We start from the raw sequence: 26,776 nt of genomic DNA, 5'->3' as shown, positions 1-26,776 counted from the left end.
TGTCATCAGTGTGATGTGATCAGTGTGATGTGATGTGATCAGTGATGTCTTCTTAGTTAATGGTTAATTGGTGACTACACTTTTTTACACAAGATGGATTCGCCCAGGTCAACTGCTGACCTTCAGGTGCATACGGACAAAGTCATACTGTAGAAGCGGCTGCACCGCTTAAAAATTGCCTCTTTCCGGCGCTGTCACATCACAGCTAGAAGGTCCTGGGTTCGATTCCCGCCTGACACGCTGTGGGTGCTGGAGGGGTGTGTCCACCCCCATATCGTCAGTGCCCACAGAAAGGCCCATCAAAAAGGGCCTTTCTGTGTGGAGTTTGCATGTTCTCCCCGTGCTCCTCTGGGGTTCCTCCATACAACATCGGTATGGACCCTGACCAGTGACGACAACGTATGAAGTCGGTCCCCGGGCGCTGTCCACAAGAAAGCTGCTCACTGCTCCTGGCTGCCCCCCAGAGGAAGGACAAGCCTGGATGGGTTAAAAGCAGAGACTATATTTCACCGGCCACCGTCAGCATGTGTGTGTGTGTGTGTGTGTGTTAGGTTGTCGTGTGACAATAAAAAGACTGGTTTGGCCGGGCCGACTTGACTTTGACTTGACTTGAATCACTTCATTTAAATTGAGGACACGGCAGACATCCAAAGCGTTCTTCGAAAATATCAGTAAGAAAACTTTGTGTATGCGTGCGCACATCAGCCATACGTGTTTATGTATATGACAAGGTCAATACAGTTAGTATAAATTACCCCCAAATTTCCAGTTCATTCCCATATCATATTCCCATGGAAAGTTTCCAACTTTGAATATTCCCGGAATTTTGCAACCCTAGTTCAGAGTGTGTGTCTTCAGTTTGTTGGTGTGTGTATTGAGTGTCTGTGTGGCCACAGTGAGGCACCACCGCTTGGCCGCCTATAGGAGATCCTCCTCCTGTCTGCCTTCCCATCAGCCCTTGCAGCGGCCCAGATCGTCACGCAGGCGCCACACGCTAGTGCTAGTCCACAGCCTGGGAGGTGTGTGTGTGTGTGTGTGCGTGCGTGCGTGCGCACATCAGGGTGATTCTGGGTTGTCTGCTGTGAGGTACACAGTCCGGTGTGTGAGCTGGGTTTCTAACCTGCGGGAGACATCACGGGCCATAACACCCCACTGCCTCACCTCCATCTGTTCCGTTTGTCTTCTGTTCCAAAACGCTTTGCATCATCTATACTGAACACAACTATAGAGTGCCAAAGTCAGCCCTCTTCCGGGTTTAGGCATACGAACCAAGGGATTAAAAAAAATGCAGATACAAAAAAAAAAAGTTAAAACATTTACCGGTAGATGCCTTTCTTTTGTTTTTTAAGTTTTGGTCGGAGTGAAATGTTCTATGGTCTCTCCTGATTCTAAATATAGCTGAATCGCTTGGTTTGACCAAGTAAAACTCTTTTTATATGGATTTTACCTCTATGGAAACATGAATGGCGCATGAAATCCCTTGGCTCCTATGCTTAAGCCGCAAGAGGGCGTGATTTTGGCACTCTATAAATGCAACACTTGTTTTTGCTCCCATCTTTCATGACTTAAAATGAGCTTGCACCCAAAATGCTGTCAGAACTTTCATTTGTGATTGCCAATGCAACTTCCATCATTCTTGACTGGAAATGGCGCAGATTAGGAAAGCGCAGAGAAAACAAAAAAACCTTAAAAATACGACCCCAAATCACAGAGATGCCGATTCACACAGGCACACAGGACTAATATTATCACATGACCTCTGTGTTTGGTGAAATATGGTAGGTTATTTGCCGTAGATAAAGATCACGGATGACCTCCGCAATTATTACAAATTACCAGAGGTCCCCAGGGAATATTTATCCTGTGCGAATAGGGCTGAACTCAACTAACACGATTTCAATCCATTTGTGAGGAAAATATGTGAGCAATCAGCCTTTTGTGAGCATAGAAAAAGTCAGATCTTTTAAATGAGAATGACACATTCAGAATGACACTCAAAACAAGCAGACATGTTACTTCCTGATTGGTGCAGACACTGCCTTCTTTTGGAACGGAGCTGTTCATGTAGGGTTAGATACTACTGTCCAAATTACATCGGTACAATGGAGTACCAAGTAAAATCTATCAGAACCAAATTTCGGTACCTGCTGTGAGCGCATCTGTGTGTAAAACTTTCTAAATAAATAACAATGTTGAAATTGATCAGGTTGGACTTATTTTTTGACAATTGAAATTATACGTTTGTAATTTACGGAGAGAGTAAAGTACCGATAAAAGGTACCGTTTGGTACCGGTACCAAACTCCAGGTACCTGAATCGGTTCATATGTGAAAGGTACCCAACCCTACTCTTCATGTGACTCGTGTGAGTGTGTGACGTCCTCTGTGTTTTGCTCTGGACGGATCAGACGTGACGGCCAAGGCCCTGTCCGCCCACAACAGCCTGGCTCCAGCGGCCCAGCAGGGGGCAGTGCGGCTGGGCTACCTGGCCACCACGGCCAGCTCCAGGGCCAGGAAGCTGGGCCAGGAAGAGAAGGAGAACCTGCCTGACCTCCAGCCCCCCGGCCTGGAGAACCACACAGCCTCCCTCAGCCTGGAGCTGGACAGCAGGTAAGACATAACCTGCTGGCTTTTATCCCAGGGGTTTGCAGCCATTTTCGAATTTGCTTGTCAATCAAAGTGCCACACGGGGCGTCCCGGTAGTGTAGGTAGCGGTATATTCCCTCCCTACCAACACGAGGGTCGCAGGTTCGCACCCCTATATTACCTCCGGGTTTGGTTGGCAAAAAAAGGAAGAGCAACTGATTTAAAAGACGTCGTTTTCGCCTCCAGTGGAATCCCGTAGGCTGCGAGTTCAGGCATTCATTCATTCATGCGGTCATAGAAACATGGTTGGTGCAGGGAATTTACGGCAATATGGAGATTATAGGCTATAGCCTGCTATCAATTGTTTTTAAGCTCAATAAACACAGATCTAATATTTGACCAGAATTTATTCCAATTGTCCAGGAAACTGAAATCATGCCCGACACGGCATCCGAGTAATGTCTGGATATCTTTAAGAGTTCTTCACTGCATGTCTGAAAAGGAGTAGACCGTGATCGCATGCTCCAACGGGTTTCAGAACTTGTCTTGTATAACATCCACACAACTGTCTTGACCTCATTAACTCGACCAAACTTCTTGTTCATCATTTAAAAAAAGAAATGTAATGTTCCTATCAAGTCTGTTTCTTCTGTGTTTTTCTGCTCATAGCCTGGCCGTTTCGTCCCAGAATGTAGCAGTGATGTCGCCGTCCCTGGTTACGCCCGCTGAGATGGAGGGGAGGCGGAGCCTGAGCAGCCTGGGGGAGGAGACTCTGACGCTCGAGTCTGACACCTCCACCCTGAGCCCTGCCCCCTCCTCCCTCAGCCCCGCCCTCTCCTCCCTCAGCCCCGGCCCCGCCCCCTCCTCCCTCAGCCCCGCCCACTCTGCCTTCAGCCCCGTCCCCTCCTCCCTCAACCCCACCCACTCTACCCTCAGCCCCGCCCCCTCCTCCCTCAGCCCCGCCCACTCTACCTTCAGCCCCGCCCCCTCCTCCCTCAACCCCACCCACTCTTCCCTCAGCCCTGCCCCCTCCTCCCTCGGCCCCGCCCTCTCCACCCTCACCCCCGCCCCTTCCATCACCACAGCCGTCCAGGCAGATCCAGGTAAGCGCTCCACCTGCTGCCCCTCACTGCTGTTCTGCTCCTATCAGATTTTTTTCTTTTTTTTTTTTCTTTTTTTTACAGAAACGGTAAACGGACAAAATGAAAACAACAACGTGACCTGTATGAGGTGATGTAACAGCTTTGTTGTGTTCAGGTGGCGTGGGTGTGAGCGTGCAGCTCTGTCAGCAGATAGCTAACGAGCTGCGGCACACCGTGAGGCGCGCGCTCCAGCTCTACCAGCAGGTGAGGGTACCCAGCATGCACTGCTCCGTCTTGTTTCTGCGATACCACACATTTTGGCCTCGATCCCATACCAAGTAATAGTGGGCCAGAAGAATCACTGATCACAGCTGACTCTAGAATCGATCTTCATAACGAGACATAACGAGTTTTCCTTGTTTTCAGGTCGCAGTTCAAACTGATTATCGTTTCTGCTGATGCTAATCAAACCAAAGTTGTCAGGGTGACTTAAACATCATATTTAAAGCTGGAAATAAGGCCAGCGTGTAAAAATTCTCCTTTAACAGGGTTAGGCTAGCCCGTTACGCAGACTACCAGTCATTGTGCTAAGCTAACTAGCAGGAGGGCGAGTACTGCAACTACCTTCTCCTACACGCACAGAGAAGAGAATGGCATATAGAGCTCAACAGTGACCGCCCACTTTTTCTCAGCTCCCCATTCATTTTCTCCATAGAAAAAATCTTTATACCGTATAACAAGTTTTAAGCCTGGAACCAAGCCAACCAGTGACCTACTGAATCATGAGTGACCATAAAACATTTCACTTGGAGAAAAAATACAAATAAAAAGCTTGTTTTTTCCCCACCGTTTTTTACTTTTTTGTTTTTGCTCCAAGTTGAATCTTTTATGGTCACTCACAATCAGTGTTCGGAAGTAACGCGTTACTGTAATAATATTACTTTTCCCAGTAACGAGTAGTGTAACGAATTACTAATAAAATTGCAGTAATAATATTGCCGTTACCCCAAGATAAAACAACTCGTTACATCCTTTTGTTTATTCCATTCCGTGATTGCGACGTGCCGCAAAACGAAATGACATGCAGTCGGCGTTCACGTGACCAAACGAGCTCCAAGCAGCAGCATGGCATAACGTTACAACAACAATGTGTGATGTCACCGCGTTAGCTTTAGCTTGGGAGCAGAGCCTGAGCCAATGGAGGAAATGTTTGCATTCAGCGGCTGGATATTTTCCAATTATTCAGATTTTGTCGGGAAGAAAGATGACAAGAACATCAAAGCCAAATGTAACCTGTGTCCAGGTAGTAAGACTCTTTCCACTGCGAAAAACACAGCCTCAAACCTCCTAACAAACACATGCACCTAACGTTAATGTTATGACTTACGAGGACAGCATAACAACATGAAGCTCACGGACTAACATTACCACCAAAGGTAAGCAGAGAAACAGTAAAACCAGTGTTTCCCATACATAAAGGAATTTGTGGCGGGCCGCCACAATAATATTTTGACCGCCACAATAAGATGTTGACCACAAAAAAAAAAAAAAAAATTTTTTTTTACAGTGCACCTGAACGCAACATGCAAGATATCCGCTGAATAAGTGTCCAATAAATGTTCATGTCATTCTGGCCAATACTTCTGTTATAGCATTTCAGTCTGGAATATGGAATATCTTTCAATAATCTATGATTTAGCTGCTAAATTGTCAAATACCGCCATCTGCTCACTACCCAGGCACTTACGTATGTACTTAACCTAACTGACTTAACCTAACTAACTATCCGGTGTGCACAACACTGTCAGCCTAAACTCCGGCTGACACCCCAAAAACCTACAATCCGCTACAGAAAAATGTATATTGTTTGTTTATTAACTGGCCCCCCCGCCTTCTATCATTTCACGAAAGTGGCAAAGCAAGTTGAGTATCCCTGACCTATAGGGAGAAATTTAGTTTGTCATTGTAAACCCACAGCACAGTAATGATGACATGTTCTTCATAGATCTAGCCTTTTAATTTTGCTCTTAAAGTCCCTGGAAACCAAAATCCACAAAAACGTTCTAACTATGTTATTTAGGGTCTTATGTTAGTAATTGTGTGGCTCAGAAATTATTATACATTACTTTCAACCCAAAGCCTTAAAATCGACACTTTTCTACAAGATTCTACAAGGTACTTCCTCATTGAAGAGAGCAGTGCGCGAGGTGCTAAAATGCAGGAGCTTATGACATCATAAGCTCTATATAACCTTTGTACACGCGCGCAACTTGCCCTTCTCCTTTTGTCCGTTCTTTGCCCCCAGTGACAGCGCTCCCTCCCACTCTGTGTGCTGTGTCGAGTGCTATGCTGCTCGCTCTCGCTCTCTCTCTCTCTCTCTCTCTCTCGGGACTAGTGAGAGAGAGAGCAGGCAGCAAAGCGTTCGACACACAGCCTGGTGACGCGAGGTTACTCACACGTGTTCGACACACGTACTCGATCTCTCTTTCTCCGTTTCCCTCCCCCCCCTCTCTCGCGCTCTCTCCCTCTCTCTCTCTCTCTCTCGGAGACCTGGAGTCTTGCACGCACACACACACACACACGGGACACGCCCACACAGTCCGCGGGAGAAAATACACTCTAAAAAGTAATTGATTCTCATGACTTTTGCCATGGCTGTCAAACCTAAATTTATATACTTTGCGACGTTCATCATCGTTCAAATTTGGCTGGTGGCTTATTAACATATATTCCTGTGATGTGATGAACTCAAAATGCTAAATAATAATAAAATATTTCTGGTTTCCAGGGACTTTAAGCTTTCTCAAAGTACACCAAATTCATGCATTTTACTTTAAAATGTTTAAAAAAATCTCACGGGGGGGCATGCCCCCGCACTCCCCTAGGGGGTCTGCAGTCCCCCACCACAAATACTCAAAATCCTGTGGGAAACACTGAAAACTGTTAAAATACAGATACATTTAACGTTAAGTCTCACAAGGGCACACTGTCTACTGCTGGCGGACGTCAATTGCAGGGTTAACGTTATTTGTGACAAACTTGTTATGCAAAGATGTACAGTGCGTATGAAGAATGCGTTGGCAGTGCACTTACTGTGTTCTTGAAAACAGAAGCTGTTTAACAGATTGCGTCTTGTCATCACTTTGAGCCAGGTGTGCTCTTCATCAAGCAGGTCACTTATTAGAGTGGATCACAGAGGAACGGAGAACAGGGGAACATATGGGGCGAGTAACTTATGGATTCATGCATAGGCTGTAGAAACAAGCTAGTTTGAAGCTTGCTTTAGCTGCGCTCCGGCAAAGCGATTACACCTATATTCACACGTACGCATATGCAAAGTCTGCATTTTGATGAGAAAGGATGCAATTACCAATTTTGTGGGATCTAACTGAAAAGCAATATAAGAAATTACTTTTGGCAGGGAGTAATAAGTAAAGTGTTAATATTACTTTTGAAAAGAGTAACGAGTAATGAGTAATATATTACTTTTTTAAAGTAACGTTCCCAACACTGCTCACAATTCAGTAGGGCGCTGGTTGGCTTGGTTCCAGGCTTAGAACTCGTTATATAAGGATTTTTCGGAATGTCTATGGCAAAAATGAATGGGGAATTCTCTTCCGTCCCGGGAGACCTCACGGAACGTCACATGTCTGTTGAGCTCTGTATCTTCTCGTCATCTTCTCGTTCCCTGGTGTGTCTGCTGTGTTAACTGTTAGTTCCCTGGTGTGTCTGCTGTGTTAACTGTTAGTTCCCTGGTGTGTCTGCTGTGTTAACTGTTAGTTCCCTGGTGTGTCTGCTGTGTTAAATGTTAGTTCCCTGGTGTGTCTACTGTGTTAACTGTTAGTTCCCTGGTGTGTCTACTGTGTTAACTGTTAGTTCCCTGGTGTGTCTACTGTGTTAACTGTTAGTTCCCTGGTGTGTCTGCTGTGTTAACTGTTAGTTCCCTGGTGTGTCTACTGTGTTAACTGTTAGTTCCCTGGTGTGTCTACTGTGTTAACTGTTAGTTCCCTGGTGTGTCTGCTGTGTTAACTGTTAGTTCCCTTGTGTGTCTGCTGTGTTAACTGTTAGTTCCCTGGTGTGTCTGCTGTGTTAACTGTTAGTTCCCTTGTGTGTCTGCTGTGTTAACTGTTAGTTCCCTTGTGTGTCTGCTGTGTTAACTGTTAGTTCCCTGGTGTGTCTACTGTGTTAACTGTTAGTTCCCTTGTGTGTCTGCTGTGTTAACTGTTAGTTCCCTTGTGTGTCTGCTGTGTTAACTGTTAGTTCCCTTGTGTGTCTGCTGTGTTAACTGTTAGTTCCCTGGTGTGTCTACTGTGTTAACTGTTAGTTCCCTGGTGTGTCTACTGTGTTAACTGTTAGTTCCCTGGTGTGTATACTGTGTTAACCGTTAGTTCACTGGTGTGTCTGTTGTGTTGTGGGCAGGTGGGCGTGGCTCCGGGCGGTGCGGAGCAACGGCTGCAGATGGCGTCCGTCCTGCAGGAAGCTTTCTGCTGCGTTCAAACCGATCTGCAGGGGGCGCTGCAGGCGGAAGGGGCAACCCGCAGCCCGCCTACTGACCACGGGACGCCAAGCTACTGCCCGCTCACCGACCTTGCGATGCCAAGCTGTGGCCCCCTGACCGACTGTGCGACGCTGGCTCTGCTGGAGAGATACTCCGACATGCTTCTGCACATCACACAGAGCAAACTGAACAGACTGTAGCCAGAGCTGTTGAAGAGAGAGTTGTGCCAACGGGTCGGAAGTCCAAAATGTCTGATCATCGCGTGACTAAATGATTATGTGTTATTTTGAAAATGTGACTTTTATGAAATTCCTAATTTCAATTCAATTCAACTCACGTAGCTCCATTCTAGCATCAACCATAGTTCCAGGAAGTATGTGGTAGGCCGTGTGTGAATGCATAAAATAAAGCTGATCATATACAATTTGTTTCTTTAACCCATTGATACCTGATGCAGCATTTGCGTGTATATCCCTCATTTGTGTGTGTATCCCTTTAAGACCGCAAACCGCGGTTCGCGGTCTTAAAGGGATACACACACAAATGCTGCATCAGGTATCAATGGGTTAAATGTCTTACCATTTCAAAATACATCAAAAAAGGTCCATTCTCCTGCAACTCTGAACGGAGATGATGCAACTCTTTATATCTCAATGGCTCTGGGCTCAGCGGGACGGGAAGACTCTACGGTAGCTGATAGAGGACAAAACTGTTTTAGCGTTTGGTCTTAGTTTCTGTTTTAGCTTTTTAGCCCGCCACAACAAACCATCTCGTTAAGTCTGAGGACTGACTGACATGTTGCCTAATGCTTTTATAAAGATAAGTATTAAAGTTAATGCACCTTATACTGTATGTGTGTCATGCTGGCAGGTGGATGGTTTTATTTGGTGTCATGTTTTTTTGTACACGTTTTATATTGTTATCTTTCTAAATAAATGTTCACTGTTCAATGTTCGCTCCATTTTGTTTTGATTTCCAACTAAAAGGAGTCTGCAGTACAAGCTGCATACACAATGGTGGAACGAGCTCCCCCCTTCGGTCAGGACGGCCGATCACTGCCGATCTTTCGGCAAAGACTAAAAACAGGCTCCACCTGGGCCCTTCTTGAACTAACCTCTTTCTCTCTAAAAAAAAAAAAAAACTTTACCACTCTACTCCTTCAAAAGATGTAGCATAGATTGTGTTGCATAGTTGATTTCTCTATTGTTGACAAAAATATGTTCTAAGTCGCTTTGGATAAAAGCGTCTGCCAAATGACGTAATGTAATGTAATCTTGAAGTGTTGTTTAGAAAGGATCGACCCCGTTCGACACTATGAAAAATAAGAATGTTTATCAGCCTCACTGACTTTCAATACTGTAGTAGCACGCAAGACTGCAAAACTGTCCGGTAACTGTGGGTGAGTTTGACATTTTGGTGTGAAACTTCCCCTGCTGGTACAGAAGGCGGTCAGAGACAGCAGAAACGGCTCTTTTGTGCACTGCAGCTGCTGGTGAAAACATGAGGGGGAAATTCACCCAAATGACCATGTCAAATGCCGCGGAACCCCGCAACGTCAACGTGGCGGTGCTTACTCCTGAATCCCAAAACGTCTGTCAAATCAAAGTACAGTAAAATATAATAAACGTAAACAAGGATATCCTAAAATCTGTTTCCTTACGTTGCAAATCATTGATGTGATTTGACATCAATGATTTGCAACGCAACACACACTAAAAAGTTTTAGTGTGTGTTAGTTTGTGTGTGTGTGTGTTGTGAGCAGGCAGGAACATGCACGGCAGTTTCCGCCCCTGTAGCTAAGCTCGTACAGTCAAAGTTGCCATGGTTACTGGGCTGGGCAGCGCACCACAACCGTCCCTTCTGTTGACTGAAAGGTGTGGCTGAGTGAGAAAGAGAGAGGTGAGGTCTGAAGTAGAGAGAGAGTGAGACAGGTGAGGTCTGAAGTAGAGAGAGAGTGAGACAGGTGAGGTCTGAAGTAGAGAGAGAGTGAGACAGGTGAGGTCTGAAGTAGAGAGAGAGTGAGACAGGTGAGGTCTGAAGTAGAGAGAGAGTGAGACAGGTGAGGTCTGAAGTAGAGTGAGTAACGAGAGAGACAGGTGAGATAGAGCTCACTTGTCACTTAGAAGTCAGGGTCCAGTCATAAACCGTTTGTGTTTTTGTGACCGTTTGCTTGGACGAGGCGGGACTCAGGATCCTGGATCAGGACTCAGGATCGGGACTCAGGATCCTGGATCAGGACTCAGGATCAGGCCTCAGGATCCTGGAGGTAAAAGCAGTTTGACTCGTCTCAGTCCTCAGCTGTTCACACACTGCAGGCAAAAGTGCACCAAATCTGATTTCTTTGCTCATATGTGACACATCTGTTTTTGCCAGGAATGGGCCGGCCAAGAAACTTATCAGCGGCTTACTGACTGTCTTTCTGTCTGTCTGTCTGTCTGTCTGTCTGTCTGCCTGTCTGACTGACTGTCTGACTGACTGACTCCCCATTGTTGAAACACGCATGCGTGAATGTTGAGCAGCAGCAGCGGACTACAGTACGTAGGCAAGCCTAGCTAGCTTTGCCTATTTTCAACCCGCTTTGTATCATTACAATGTGGGTAATATATGCAGATGGGCAGTGCCAAGAGCTCTGTTTTATGTGTGTTTTATGCTTCATTCTGACATGGAAAAATGCATTCTGTTATGGAAGTGAACAGATGTTCTGCTCGAGGGCGGCTGTTCAAACTACAAATTGTTTCTTTTACATTTTTCTGTATGCGCACATCGCACACCGTCTATATTACCGAGATTATAATGATCAGTGTTGGGCAAGTTACTTTCAAAATGTAATATACTACATATTACTAGTTACTTTCATTTGAAGGTAATAAGTTACTTTACAATATTACTGTCTGTGTCGAGTAACTCGTTACTTATTACACTACTTTTGCATTACTTTCACCGTAATAACAGCAGTAGCAGAATGACAAGACACCCTGGAACCATCCCGAAAAATAGTTCCAACCGTCTTGAAGTCAATGTAAACCATCCAAAATTCTAAATGTCATCCTTTTCATTTGTTATTGTCATCTATAGTGGTTATTGGCATGAAAACATGCAATTTGATTAGGAAATTATTGTATCTTTATCTAAATTGATTAAAAAAAAAGTAACTCAATTTGTAACTTGTGTTACTTGACAAACTAACTGGTATAATATTACTGGAATCCTATTAGTAATAAGTTATATTACTGATTGACTGCTCAAAGTAATATATTACATGGACTATGTTACTTTTGTAATGAGTTACAGTGTAACTGTTACACCCAACACTGATAATACAAAGCGGGTTGAAAATCGGCACAGCCCTCCTTTAAGCCAGACCCGGACTGCTGCTGCTGAACTACATTTTCCCATCTCTGGATATTGGCCACATTTAAAAAACAACAAGAAGCCAAACAATGGCATGGGAGGAATACATGTCAGTTGAACACTAGGCTTGCAGTGTGAACGCAGCCTTTGTTCCTGCTGACTGTGACTTTGCTCCTGTGTGGTCTCCTTATCACGTGTGTGACTTTTACTCCAGTCTGCCTGAGGTCAGACACTCTCCTCTGCTCTGCACAAATACAATCTCTTTTCATTCAGCTGTTCAGTGTGAACGTGACAAATTCAGAATGACACAGATGAATACAATCTGTTTCTCCACACTGTGCTGTTAGATGTGGAATGTTGTTACAGGCATGTGGGCGGCTTAGCTAACGTAGCTAACTGTAAAATACTGTGATGCGGTCACCTGTGTGTTTAACCCATTGATACCTGATGCAGCATTTGCGTGTATATCCCTCATTTGTGTGTGTATCCCTTTAAGTCTTAAAGGGATACACACACACATGCTGCATCAGGTATCAATGGGTTAAAGAATATTTTACAATGGCCTTCGAACCAGGCTCAGCCAATCATAATCAAGGACCGGAACTATCCGTTTCATAAAAAGCAATAAGCCCCAAGAGGCCGTGATTTTACGACAAGGGGTGTTTTTAGGCATGGCGTGGATTGGAGTGCCTAAAACAGCTATTAGCCTACATATCCCATCAGCCTCTTTGCTTCCTTTGGCTAAAGATTGTTAAAGCGGCTACAATGAACTTTTAACTGGTTGTGATTGAAACAGTCTAAATAGAGGATTTCTATAGGGTGACTTAAAGGCACACTCCGCCGATTTCCAACCAGCTATGTATCATTGCAAAACCAGTAGTTTATCAGAAAACTGTAGTTTTGCAGTCATTCATTATTTTTAGTTCGACAGTTATTGAGAGTTGATTGGAGTTAAGGTGTGGACCAGTGGTGTCATTTGTGCATGAATGACATCACTGGTCCACACCTTAACTCAAATCAACTCTCAATAACTGTCAAACGAAATGAATGCCTGCAAAACTGTTTACAGTTTTCTGATATATGATTGATTTTGCAATGATACATAGCTGGTTGAAAATGGGCGGAGTGTTCCTTTAAGGTATTATGGGACACTTTAACTAGAGGCTATTTTGTATTAGTAGTAGAGTAGGTGTCACTTTTATTAAGAACAACCCCCCCCCCCCCCCCCCTACAGAAACAAGCCAGTCAACCAATGTTGGGTCTCTCTCCCTGTTTTAAGACAGTTCTCATTAAATTAAACTAAGCTAATTCATCATCATCACCAGCAGCAATAACCACAAGAGGAGCATCATGGCGTCCAAAGAGGAAGAGCAAGAGGAAGATGCCCCCAGGTCAGAGTTCATCTATCTACTAACTGCTTTTTGTACCTTTGAGATTCTAAACTTTTTATTGTTGAAAATATACTGTGGAGGAGGGGGGGAATCTAAAACAGCAGCAGTGGAATTTCATGTGAGAAACTGTTTCATGATGTAAATGATGGGGGCGGCTTTAGCTCAGGAGGTAGAGCAGGTCGGCCAATGACGCAAGGGTTGGCGGTTCGATCCCCGCTCCCTCCCAGCTGCTGTCGTTGTGTCCTTGGGCAAGACACCTAACCCTCCTTGCTCCGGATGGTGTGTAGGCACCCTGCGTGGCAGCCTGCCGCCATCGGTGTATGAATGGGTGAATGTAGACTATCTACTGATTGTAAAGCGCTTTGGATAAAAGCGCTATATAAATGCAGGCCATTTACCATTTATGTAAAACATCTTTGGTAAATGAACTATCATACAGGGAGAAATCCATCGTAGAAGAGGAGAGAGACCAGTGGAGAGAGAACAGCATGCACTGTGGCAGAGAGACAGGCTGAGGGGTAGAAGAGGAGAGAGACCAGTGGAGAGAGAGAACAGCATGCACTGTGGCAGAGAGACAGGCTGAGGGGTAGAAGAGGAGAGAGACCAGTGCAGAGAGAACAGCATGCACTGTGGCAGAGAGACAGGCTGAGGGGTAGAAGAGGAGAGAGACCAGTGCAGAGAGAACAGCATGCACTGTGGCAGAGAGACAGGCTGAGGGGTAGAAGAGGAGAGAGACCAGTGGAGAGAGAACAGCATGCACTGTGGCAGAGAGACAGGCTGAGGGCGGTGTGTGTGTGTGTGTGTGTGTGTGTGTGTGTGTGTGTGTGTGTGGGTGGGTGGGGGGGGGGGGGGGGGGGATCATTGTTTCTAGACTGGAAAAAGTGTGAAAGTAGATGGGCAGGTTGAGGGAAACTGGGTACAACCAAACATCAATATTACAACTGATGATATTATCAGTAGTGGAACCCGTGTAATAAACTCTGTTGTCTGATATGACAACCCAATCACCACAGTAAAATGTCGGCATTTTGTACGTTTCTGCAATCCACTGATACGTACAAACTAGACGTCCGCCTTTTACGTTTCTGCAAACCTACAATCTCAACGTGAATTTTAAACAAAATGCTGGTTAATTTGAAAAGCCCGCTGCCTGTAGGCAAGAAGGTTAGGATTCTGGGTTAAGCTTCAATAACAACGAAGTTAAATGTGATTCACGGGTGAAACTGGCCACTGGGCTATTTCAATAGCAGACTCTAAACCAAAATCTAATCGTATCTAGAAACATGAGACACAACATATTTTTCGTTCAGAAACGTTTATATTCTACATATATATGGATCAATAGCAAACTCTATAGACCAAATCACCGTGACGTCACCATGTAAACAACATTACTTCCGCGTACCACTTCGGGAAGGCGGCAGGTTTAAATGTGCGTGTTGTCAAATAAATGCTGTCAAACCCTCTCGTTGTTTTCGGCCGACTACTTTCAATTTAAATGTTCAAACGGTTGGTAAACATGCTTGTCCGTCGTGTCTAGCCTTTCTTCGGTGTTTGTTTTATGTAGTGTTAGCTAGCTAATAACGTTTGTTTACAACTGTCAAACTCGCTGTTTTTTTGCAGACTCGTTAACGTTAAACAACAACACAACACGAACCAACCATTTTTGTCTTCTTTGTCTGTAAATGGTAAATGGTCTGCATTTATATAGCGCTTTTATCCAAAGCGCTTTACAATGAGTAGATAGTCTACATTCACCCATTCATACACCAATGGCGGCAGGCTGCCACGCAGGGTGCCTACACACCATCGGGAGCAATTTGGGGTTAAGTGTCTTGCCCAAGGACACAACGACAGCAGCTGGGAGGGAGCGGGGATCGAACCGCCAACCCTTGCGTCATTGGCCGACCCGCTCTACCTACTGAGCTAAAGCCGTCCCTGCCGTCTGTTTTTGTCTTCAACACGTCAGTTTGTGCCGTTCACCGCCATTATGATGTGTGGACCCCAGGGGTAACCGGAAGTAAATGTAAACATCCCCGCTGATTTGGTCTATACGCTTGATCTACACATATCTACAAACATGTAGTATTTTTGGTTGAGAAACGTGATATTCGACATATCTGTGGATCGCAGAAACCTACAATGGCAACATTTTATTCTGGCGACCAGGCTGTGCCAAGATAAGATGTTGGGAGTGTAACATGTTGTTTCTATGTGTAGGTCACTTCTAGAAGATGAGGACACCGACAGAACTACTGCTACTAGTACTACGACAACAAGTACTAGTACTGGTACTACTACAACTATCGGTACTACCACTATGACTACAACCACTGCAGTATCTGATCGATGAGCAGCCAGTTAGTTTTCCAGAGTTTTGTATAAACGCCAGCGCTGCACAAAGGACACATTTATCTCAGTGAGATAATGTCCTTATGGTTTATTCTGTGGTGATTTGGACTGTTTATATGGTTTATAAACTCAAAATCAATTTTTTTCTCACGGGATGGCCGAATGGAATCACATGCTCAATACGGTGATATGAGGTTTATAACCCTAACACTAACCGCTTGATAGATCATATGAACAAGCTAAGACTAGAGCTGTCTATATGCTGAGACTCACTTGACTCGAAGGTGCTGTGGAGATCTGATTTGGTGACACAGTAGTAGCCTATTGAAAAAAGCTGCACTGAATGTATATTGCGTCTTTCAGAGTGCTGCCTAACATAATGCGTGGAGAAGCTCCTGCGACCTGTTTTAAACCACACGATGGAGTGTGCAGCCACTACAGGAGGAGTTTGTCATCAAATATCTAAAAGAAATGTGTTTGTGCTCCTACAGCTTAATAACAATCTTAGCTGCTGAAAATGTTTCAAATGACGGTAACATACCTGTCATCTGTGCGTAACGCTCCCTGCGTCACACAGCCTACTGCGCTTCATACGCATGTCATGTAAACACAATCATTCTCTCACCAGATACCACTGTCAATTTCCTTTCAGGTAACTGCATCAGCACAACACCTCTCTCTCTCTCTCTCTCTCTCTCTCTATCTCCCTCTCCTCCTCTCTCTCTCATCTTCATGTCTTCCTGTCTTCTCCTCCAGGAGCTGCTGAGAACAAAAGTATCTTAAACCAGAACACGTCGTCGACACCAACCAAGAACAAAGCAGGTAAGCAGAAGAGTTTCACCCCGTTGGTTCTAGTTGTTCCCATTATTCCCAGGAGTTATTTACAGCGACTGGACTTCTCCACAATGTCTACTTTTGTAGTAAGTAGTACAACTTGTTACTATAATTCCTCCACTTGTGTAGGCTAGCATGTCGTTATCAAAACGTATTGCACTGAAGAGAAGTAACATTAAATAATGACGAAAGACTCCTCCAACCTGACAGTGAAATGAGCCACAAACTGTGTGTGTGTGTGTGTGCGTGTGCATGCGCGCGTGCGGCGCTCAGCAGCACAGGGCCAGAAGCTATGTGTGAGACAGAGAGGCAGAGGGGTGCGTGTGAGTGCTTCGACATTGTACGAGGCCATTTACACCTGGCACTAACATGCGTTTTCTGTGATCAGGTTGCAATCTGATCACAGAAAATGCATGTTAGTGCCAGGTGTAAATGGTCTCAATCATTTGTGTCCAATTTGATCCATTTGTGTCCATTTTACAAAAGATAAGCATTTATTTGATATTATGATGTGTTTTACTTTTACATACAATTTATTTGATTAAATAAATAAAATAAAATACATTTTGTTGAATGGCAAAATATATATATATATATCTTTTTTTGCCAGATTTTACAATAACACATAAAGGTATGGATGAGATGGGTGTTCACTCTCTCCCTGTAGCTCCGCCCAGCAGCCTGGCCTTGTCGGGGTCGCGACCCCGCAGGAGGAAAGTCCTGGTGGCCCCAGCCCTCAGTCTGTCCCTGGGTATTACAGATAAGTCCATGTACACACAGTCAGAAGGCTAAGTGTCAGTGCCAGTGATCATAGTTTAGGTGTTTTCTGTAGTGTGGTATGGATTTGACAAAAAAGTCAGTTTATGATTCTGGCTCTTGAGTTTCCTCCATGTTAAACCATTTTAAGCAACATGAACAATTGGCCCCCACCAAAGTGGATCGGTCTCCAAAGCTCTCCTTGTGTGTGTTAGTCACACTCAGAGATGGGCAAAAATACATCAAAAAGCATTTTGATACAAATTACAAATACTTGTTAAATTTATGATTATGATTATTATGATTATCATTATTTTTTGATCAAAATACAAATACAAAATACTGGTCTGAGAAATGTACGTAAGAGCTGCAAGAACTGCAATGATTAGACAATTCATTGATTCAATGCCAAATATTAAATTAATTTAAAAAAAGTCCTAATTCTTTGATTCCAGCTTCTCAAAATGTGAAATGTTCTGGTTTCGTTCGCCCTCTGATGGTAAATCCACTCTTTAATCCTCGGTGACTGGATTCTCCGTGCCTTTTTTTGCCCAATTATATTAGTAGGATTAAAATACTGCCCATCTCTGGTCACACTGTAATATTGACTTTGTGCCAAACGGGGGCGGCATTGACAATGAATGGGACTGACCAAGGATGGAACTACTGGTGGGGGCCAACATGTTTACTATTTGCTTGTTTTAGCTTGCTGTCCTCATACTTTATGTGTTAAAAGATGAATCACTTACAATAAAATGTTGGCTTTAAGAACACCAACCTCAGTGATACTTGAGGCCGCATGTCGATATGAATAGCATAACTGAGGAACTGAAAGCCCTGCTCTGCTCTCTGCTAAATTAACCTCACTAGTGTTTTCTGAAATTTGATGCTAAGGAAAAGTCACGCAATGTTTCAGATGAAAACTTTCAAAGAGATCCCCACCATCTGAAAAACACACAAAACCAAAATAAACGGTGGTAGATTCAAAAGCTGTGTTTAATGATGATCTCTAGGAAATGATTTTCTTTCCAAAATGGATGACTAGACGTCTTGGTTTGTAAGTCAGTGATGTTGCAGTGAAGTCTGCTTTCAGGACGCAGCGACTCGGCTCTTTCCGACGACTTCCCGTCCGCCTTCCTGTCGCCCTCGCTCCACGATGACGATGACACCGGACTGGACTTCGACCTGGACGCCATGGACACGCCCTCCGACAGCGAGTCACTCCCTTTCCCCGTCTATGACCTGGACCTGGAAGGTGAGGCAAATAACTTGCATTGCTAACAACTGAAGGCTAAAAGGTCGTTCCGTTGCAAAATCAGCGCGCGGCAAATCCTCCATTTTGGCCTGAAGGAGACTACCGTAATGACGGCAGTTAAACGTATAAAGTGCCGTACGAAAGTACCCCTACCGAAATGGTCCGTGTTCTTCCCAGTCACGGTGTGTGTCTCTGTCACGGTGTGTCACGGTGTGTGTCTCTGTCACGGTGTGTCACGGTGTGTGTCTCTGTCACGGTGTGTCACGGTGTGTGTCTCTGTCACGGTGTGTGTCTCTGTCACGGTGTGTGTCTCTGTCACGGTGTCTGTCTCTGTCACGGTGTGTGTCTCTGTCATGGTGTGTGTCTCTGTCACGGTGTGTGTCTCTGTCACGGTGTGTGTCTCTGTGTCATGGTGTGTGTCTCTGTCACGGTGTGTGTCTCTGTCACGGTGTGTGTCTCTGTCACGGTGTGTGTCTCTGTCATGGTGTGTGTCTCTGTCACGGTGTGTGTCTCTGTCACGGTGTGTGTCTCTGTCACGGTGTGTGTCTCTGTCACGGTGTGTGTCTCTGTCACGGTGTGTGTCTCTGTCACGGTGTGTGTCTCTGTCACGGTGTGTGTCTCTGTCACGGTGTGTGTCTCTGTCACGGTGTGTGTCTCTGTCACGGTGAGTGTCTCTGTCATGGTGTGTGTCTCTGTCACGGTGTGTGTCTCTGTCATGGTGTGTGTCTCTGTCACGGTGTGTGTCTCTGTCATGGTGTGTGTCTCTGTCACGGTGTGTGTCTCTGTCACGGTGTGTGTCTCTGTCATGGTGTGTGTCTCTGTCACGGTGTGTGTCTCTGTCACGGTGTGTGTCTCTGTCATGGTGTGTGTCTCTGTCACGGTGTGTCACGGTGTGTGTCTCTGTCATGGTGTGTGTCTCTGTCACGGTGTGTCACGGTGTGTGTCTCTGTCACGGTGTGTGTCTCTGTCACGGTGTGTGTCTCTGTCATGGTGTGTGTCTCTGTCATGGTGTGTGTCTCTGTCATGGTGTGTGTCTCTGTCACGGTGTGTGTCTCTGTCATGGTGTGTGTCTCTGTCACGGTGTGTGTCTCTGTCACGGTGTGTGTCTCTGTCACGGTGTGTGTCTCTGTCATGGTGTGTGTCTCTGTCATGGTGTGTGTCTCTGTCACGGTGTGTGTCTCTGTCATGGTGTGTGTCTCTGTCATGGTGTGTGTCTCTGTCACGGTGTTGTGTCTCTGTCATGGTGTGTGTCTCTGTCACGGTGTGTGTCTCTGTCACGGTGTGTGTCTCTGTCATGGTGTGTGTCTCTGTCATGGTGTGTGTCTCTCTCATGGTTCTGTGCTCTTGTAAGGAAGCATTTTCAGGCCAAATGTGGCAGCGCTGTTGTCAAAAAAGCACCAGCGGTCGGTTGCACAAAACACCTTGGGCCCTTTCATCGTCAAGCTATTTGCGCTTGCGGGCCACTTTGCGCCCCATAAATAGACCTTAACGCGTGGCTTAATATGCTATCGTTGGATGTGCTGTGGTCCACAGGTGTGGGGTTATAGAGTTATTTTACAATGGCTCCCAGTCAATCAAAGTCAAGAACTGGAAGTATCCGTTTAAAAAAATATGCTTTTCCCCCCCTGTCCCATAAATGATCTCACAACCCCCAAAATGATCTTGCGACTCCCTGGGGGATCTTGACCCCCAGGTCAAAAACACATTTGATTGGATAGAGCCTGAACCAGCTGTTTCCATCCAAATGTAACGCAGACCTCCAGACCTCCAGTTGTTTCGCTACCTGTCCGTCTACATACATGCCTTTGTGTCTGTGGCATCTGTCTTCCAGAGGAGCTCCGGCGTTTGGGCGTAGCGTCGCGGCGCCCCCGGGCCTGCGGCTCAACTCCGGGGTCCAGGAGCGGCTCGGCGCCGGCAGCGGACCCGACCGGCCTGGACTGTCTGGAGCGCGAGGACACGGTGGACAGCCAGGGCACCAGGTGGCGCTGTTTCTCTGTGGGACACCCGCCTCAGGAGAGCAGGGTGAACATGAGCGTCTTGCAGCCCTTCCTCAGGGTGCTGTCCCATGGAGGTAAGGCCACGCACCCCCCCCCCCCTTCCCCCCCTTGCTAGATGAGGGACAAGCACGTTAAATGAGGAAATGGCATTTCCTCATTCCTCACAACAAGGAGTTGACACCGCAGAGTCGCCCGAGGGGACGCCCGAGGGGACGCCCAGCTGCGGCGACCCCCTCGGCGCAGTCAGCGCCGGCGATTTCGCTCGAGCATAATTTGCGCTTAAGATCTTTGCCTGATTTTTTGTTTAAAACATTAAAAAATGAAGTCGTTATCAATAGACTGTTGAGACAGAGAGCTCTGATCACTGACATGAATTTCATCTCTCAGGTTACTATGGAGACGGTATGAATGACATCATCGTGTTTTCCTCCTGTTATCTGCCAGAGAACAGCCTGGAAAACTACCAGTATGTGATGGATAACCTGTTTAGGTAAAAGGCGTGCGCGCGCAAACACACACATGCATGCACGCACGCACACACACACACACACACACACACACACACATGCACGCACGCACGCACGCACGCACGCACACACACACACACACACACACACACACACACACACACACACACACACACACACACACACACACACACACACACACACACACATACTGTGTCTAGGGTGATGCCAGGTGCTGCAGACTGTTCTACTGTCTTTGCCAATTCATTGATGTACATGTTGAAGAGGATCAGACTCAAGCTGCATCCCTGTCTGCCCCCCCCCCCCCCCCCCCCCGGCTTTAGGGAAAGAAGGCTGTGTGTTTTTTGCCCATCTTAACAGCACACATGTTTGTATATTTAGTTTATGATGTAATTCTCCAATACCACTTTCCAACCATTTGTATAGCAGACCCTCGTGCCATATTGAATCAAAGGCTTTTTTTTTAATCAACAAAACGGGACAATAATTAACTTTTCTTTTCGTTTATTTGGTTGCCAATTAGAGTGCTGAGGGTGAAAATATGGTCTGTTGAAATTAAGCAATAAACCCACAGAGGCCGTGGTTTCAACTGATTTTACAAGGGCTAATGGTTGCTAGCAGTTAGCACATCTACCACCATCTGGGACTATTGTGCTCTGCTCACTTTCCCCTATATAGCTGTTGTCACTTGTGTAGCCTAACAAAAAACAGATGCATTGTTAACTTACCATAGATCGACGGTATAGTTTGTCCGCTTTGGATGGAGGTAAAAGTAGCATGAAACTAACAGAGAGCCTGGTTGTTTAGCTCAATTGTGGTGATTGATTTAAAATCTTTCTCGGCACATTCAGGTCTGGAAAAAAAACGAAGGGACCACATCGTATGTTTAACAGTCCCGGCTTCGTTTCTTGACTTTTCCATGTCTTCAATGTCCGGCTCGGTAACGCCATATCTCAGTAACACCTTGACCAAATTTCTTCACATTTTGGCTCAAACGTCAAAGTCTGGACAGACATGCATGTCGACTACTCACTTGTTGGCGGAGGCATATATCCACGGTGCGGTTGTTCTAGTTATCCTAGGAAGGCAAAGGAAAGGACCCGCCCTACTCTGCCTCTGATTGGCTTGGCCAACCAACCAACGCAGGCACCCAGTACTACTAGCCAATCGAGGCAGAGTAGGGCGGACCATGCCTTTAGGAAGAAAAGAGACAAAAATGCAGCACACTACTTGAATGGATGCGCGTCAGAGGGGATTTAGAAGTGGGCAGACGCAATGCCGATGGAAAAATAAGTGGGGAGACTGTCTACCCACGTCTACCCTGCACTACACCACTGGTTAGGGCTCTGCCAGGTGTGGGGTCGGGGCCTTGCTCTGCTCACAGCCTGCCTCTCTCTCTCTCTGCCTCTCTCTCTCTCTGCCTGCCTCTCCTATCTCTCTCTCTCTCTCTCTCTCTCTGTCTCTCTCTGTCTCTCTCTCTCTCTCTCTCTCTCTCTCTCTCTCTCTCTGTAGGTTTGTGGTGGGAACACTGGAGCTGATGGTGGCAGAAAACTACGTGATCGTCTATCTGTGTGCCGGCGGACAGAAGGACAAACTTCCAGGAATCGGCTGGCTGAGAGAGTGCTACACCACCATCCACAGGAGGTGAGAGGTACTACAGAACTTGAAGGAACCACAGCTCAAAATGGTGCTTTTGTCTGGATTGGTCAGTTTTGAGCCATTATGATATGTCGCTTCTATAAAACACACAAGTAAATGTTATACGGTAAATATAAACATCAATTTATATGTTCCCGTTGTAGCTGCTTCAAGTACACAAGAAAAAAAGCAGAAATAATGTGTGTGCTCCCTGCATGTCGCTCTCAAATGCCTCCGCCGCTGTGCTACACGCTGAAAATGGCAAGTTTTGATGAAGATTCGTGCAATAAAGCAGGCCTGCTTGGTACTTTGGGTGGATGGTTGTAAAGATAACGGAGCCTTTTTTCCTGCTAGACCAGAGTGAGAGTAAGAGCAGCCAGACTCTCTCCTGTGCCGTGAAACGGAGATAGTCTGGCAAGCAAAACTACTTATAAAATGACACCACCTCTATCACCTTGTTTTGGATTGTAGTAATTTGATGATGATACGTTTATTTGTTAGGAAAATACCCTTGAGATGAACCATCTCATTTCGAAATGAGTCACCATGGCTGAACATTTGACACGCATATTATTCTCTCTCTCCCCCTCTTTCTCTCCCCCCCCCCCCCCCCCTCTCCCCCCCCCCCCCTCTCTGTAGGTTGAGGAAGAATCTAAAGGGTTTCTATGTGGTTCATCCCACCTGGTACATCAAGGCCCTCATCACCATCATCAAACCCTTCATCAGGTCTTCTTCTTCTTCTTCTTCTTCTTCTTCTTCTTCTTCTTCTTCTTCTTCTTCTTCTTCTACGCACAAATGAGCAATAAAATAATGTTCTCTCTCTCTTTCCTTTCTCCTCAGCTCTAAGTTCAGCAGGAAGCTCCAGTTTGTCGACAGCCTCCAGGATCTGTCTGGCTTCGTCCCTACTGAGCATGTGCAGATCCCAGACTGCGTCAGACAGTGAGTGACATCACACTGGAGACCAATATTTACACCGGTTAACATGAGATGATCGCTTGAGCGATTCCTGTTGCAGCAGCAAAGACAATAGGAGAGAAATAAGAATAGAGTGGAAGGCGTACAGCATACTTGCAGTCAAAATCCTCATTTGTAATCTGATTATTTACGGTGGCTATTAAAGTGCATCTTGAATCTTGAATTAGGAAAGTGTTTACTGAGGTCATGAATCAAGTGAGAAGTAGGATCATTTTCCTATTGACTTACATACAATCTGACTTCTTTTTGCAGCCATTTGTTACACAGCTTTGATGCCAAATTTAACAATTTTTGACCACTGGCATGTCTGTAAAGGGGAGACTCGTACCCACAGAACCCATTCTCATTCAGATGTCTTGAGGTGAGAGGTCAAGGGACCCTTTGGAAATGGCAAATTTTCCCCTCGCCAGAATGTAGCCTAACTTTGGAGCATTATTTACCCGCTTCCCAATGAGCTAGCATGACACCAATGGTACCAATGGAAGCCTTAGCTTAGCAAAGCCTTAGCTAATGGAGCCCTCTCTATAACGTCGGTATACACCGGACTAGGGCTGTCCCAAACGATTATTTTCTTATCGATTAATCTAACGATTATTTTTTCGATTAGTCGATTAATCTAACGATTATTTTTTATTTAATTTCTTTATTATATAACAATACATTTACCCAAAACAAATAAATAACCAAAAACCTCTCAATTTCAGTATTTTATTTAACCATCTCATTCTCTTTAACAGTCCAACATAAAATCTCTCAAATAAATTTAAAGCAAGAGCTTGTCCTAAAATAAAATGAATATAGGGCAATTCAAAATAAAATAGTAGAATAAATAAAATGCAAGTCACTTTCAGGAGGAATACCAAAAACCGTGTGCAATGTCAACTGAGTTTAGCAGCAGTCCAACATTAAAATCATCATCTTACAGTACAATGGTGTGCAATTTTCAGTAACAGTGCTCTTCATTTTGGAGAAAGACAAAATGCTCCATGTAAGATGAGCCGTTTTTCCACATGCGCTTTGTACCGCTAAATGACCGGAACGTGGTCTAATGCCTGCATGTGTGAAAGTCGTCGTGCCGGTGTAAGCACGACCCCGTCATCGCGGAGATTTCACCAGTTTCGATCCAGTCAGAAGAGCGGTATGCTCTTAAGGGGACGCAAGTGGAAACGGGTCCAGTCATTTTCCGCGACAGCAGTCCTTCAATCATGGGCGAGGTGTAGCCTACACACGTTGCTTAATGTTCCAGCGGGCATAATCTAATCATTCGCGCACATTAAAGCAAACTGGCGAAATTATCTTGTGATAGCCTAATAAGAGCAGTATGTCAGCTCGCTGATTTCCGAAGGCAACCCCGGACACATCAAACGAAGCCAGTCTGTAAAAAGTGCTTCAACGCGACGCAGGTGAACGGATAAACATCGAACCAGCAACTATTTCTCTCAGACACGGATCCCAACTTCTTCAAAGTGCATCATCTAATCATTCGCGCACATCAAAGCAAACTACTTCCACATTTCGCTTCGTGCATTTGCTTTCTCTACATACATACAAGCGTTGGGCAGCTTGCCTTGCAAGCCTCTGCCATTCTCGCTGTGTCTGTCCTCCTGTGTCAGGCTGCTGCGAAGTACGGAGGACTGAGTGAAGGACTGGCCTCTCTCAGAGGGGAGGGGGGAAATCGGCTGTGTTTAGTACGCTGGCTTGACGCTGCTCTTGTCAAACGAGTGTGATTTATTGTGTGGCAAGTTTTGCCGACCCCCCAAATAAGCTCCCCCCTCCCCCCGCCCCCCAACATACCGGCTATTTGACGACTAGATTCCCACATGCGCGCGCTAGGGTGTGAAGGGAAATTCAGGGAAATGTCCGATATTGACTTACAGGTAATTTTCCGGTACGCATGTGGGAAAACGGCTATGGTCACACATCATCCAGACACAAGACTGTCTGTAGCATCCACACCCAACATCGGTTGCACCAACTGGTCTTAACTATGCCTGGTCGTAACTCCTACGTCGGTTAAGACCACCAGTCTTCAGAGTGCACTTACGCCTGTAACTAATTATGTAGTCGACATCATCGATTACGTCGACTCGCTGGGACAGCCCTACACCGGACCATACACATCAGACCTGTATATATACTGTATATACCATACACATCAGACCTGTATATATACTGTATATACCATACACATCAGACCTGTATATATATATATACCTAACTAGAAATGTTGATAACATCTTTTTGGTCAGAAACATTGACATTCAACGTATCTGTGGTTTGCAGAAACGTAGAACGCAGAAACTGCCAACATTTTGTTCTGGCGACTGGGAAGATGTTCTGATGATGTCATGTGTCCTGTGCTGTCCTGCAGGTATGACCAGAACTCCACCAGGTGAGACCATAGACATATACGTCGGCCCGCTGCTGCAGGACGTCAATGTCGCAGCCCTATTGGAGGGAGCAAGGCTCAGCTGTGGGCAAATACAAGTGAACCGGGGGGAGCTGCGCTTTTTCGGGATAAAAAGCACTTCTCAATCTATTTCAATGAAATGTTTTTATATTCAAGGTGTTTACGGTCATATTATGTTCATTCACTTTGTAACACCGGATGGGGGGGGGGGGGGGGGGGGGGGGATCTATAGCGCATTTTTAAAGACCCCCTAAAGTCAAAAATCAGTTTTTCTTCATGTTCCTTCAGTTGGATGTCTGAACTTCACTGTGCAGAATGATGTCTGTGAAGATTTTGACACTAGAAGGCCTTTTCCACAATCATCTTCTGAAAGTGGAAAGTTTCTCAGAGCTCACTGAAAAGGCGGTTTTCAACAAGCAAGATTCGTGACATCACGAATCTTGGAGCCAATCCCTGTCCAGTATTCAGCAGTTAAAGCCACAACGCATTCTCACTCCCAACTCGTCAAATACTGCAGATCTGTCAGGAACCCTTGTCATCACTTTGTCACGAGTGAGAATGTGTTGAAAGCCCGTGTTGTAATGCTGTGATTGGCTAGTTACAGTACGTTTTAGATCACTCTGATTGGTTGCTTTGGATTTTTAAATGAGGGAGAAGGAGGGGAAGACATTTTAAGGATTTTAACAAGATAATTTAACCTTTTTTCTGGGAAAAACCATCAGACACAAATTATTATTCATAGTAGAGTATTCTATACACATCTTGAAACATGGCTTTAGGGGGTCTTTAAGCATTAATAATTGGCATCATTGAGTATATATATATTTTTTTTTTTACAAAATTGGAAAATACAAATCAAATCAAATCAAATAGTGAGACACTGACACTAACTTATAGTTGACCTATAGTTCCCTGTATGCCTCAAAGGAACAAAGTAACAAGAGTATGAAATAAAGTGTGATCTTCATGTATTGACATTACTGCAAGGCTCTTGGTAATTCCTCTGATGACTGACTGCCATGCGACATTTGCATAACACAAGTCCATCCTCAAATGAGCTGCTAAGCTGCGGCCCACCGCATGGGCTGCTGGGCCCAGTTACTGTTTGTGTACTTGTTTGTATTGGTTTCATGATATGTTTGGTTTTACTTGTAATAAATGAGG

At 45.3% G+C, this 26,776-nt stretch overlaps 2 protein-coding genes across 6 annotated transcripts in view; both read left to right on the top strand.

Moving 5' to 3' along the window:
- wdr62 (WD repeat domain 62) overlaps positions 1-8,650 on the top strand; it is a 50,302-nt gene extending 41,652 nt beyond the window's left edge. For all 3 annotated transcript variants that reach the window (XM_083636375.1, XM_083636376.1, XM_083636374.1), the window contains exons 30-33: positions 2,408-2,609; positions 3,255-3,688; positions 3,843-3,931; positions 8,087-8,650. In XM_083636375.1, coding sequence (XP_083492501.1) covers positions 2,408-2,609; positions 3,255-3,688; positions 3,843-3,931; positions 8,087-8,365 — 1,004 coding nt within the window. In that variant the 3' untranslated portion in view covers positions 8,366-8,650. The remainder of the gene's footprint in view (positions 1-2,407; positions 2,610-3,254; positions 3,689-3,842; positions 3,932-8,086) is intronic.
- Positions 8,651-10,100: 1,450 nt separating this feature from the next.
- bnipl (BCL2 interacting protein like) lies at positions 10,101-26,776 on the top strand. Of its 3 annotated transcripts, none has more exons than XM_083637186.1 (12): positions 10,101-10,431; positions 12,845-12,907; positions 15,128-15,216; positions 16,016-16,081; positions 16,761-16,844; positions 17,943-18,104; positions 19,936-20,175; positions 20,489-20,591; positions 22,102-22,233; positions 22,867-22,953; positions 23,068-23,166; positions 25,574-26,776. In XM_083637186.1, the coding sequence occupies exons 2-12, from the start codon at positions 12,867-12,869 to the stop codon at positions 25,596-25,598; spliced, it is 1,128 nt and encodes a 375-aa protein (XP_083493312.1). In that variant the 5' UTR covers positions 10,101-10,431; positions 12,845-12,866; the 3' UTR covers positions 25,599-26,776. The 3 variants fall into 3 exon arrangements, 2 of the variants coding, with proteins under 2 accessions (XP_083493312.1, XP_083493313.1); XM_083637187.1 differs by having other exon boundaries at positions 12,842-12,907; XR_014552718.1 differs by lacking the exon at positions 25,574-26,776 and having other exon boundaries at positions 22,102-22,240; positions 23,068-23,083.

The sequence above is a fragment of the Poromitra crassiceps genome (assembly GCF_964638095.1).
Source record: "Poromitra crassiceps genome assembly, chromosome: 5".
Classification (NCBI taxonomy): Eukaryota; Metazoa; Chordata; class Actinopteri; order Beryciformes; family Melamphaidae; genus Poromitra; species Poromitra crassiceps.
Note: the sequence above shows the minus strand (reverse complement) of the source record. Positions and strands in the feature narration are given on the sequence as shown.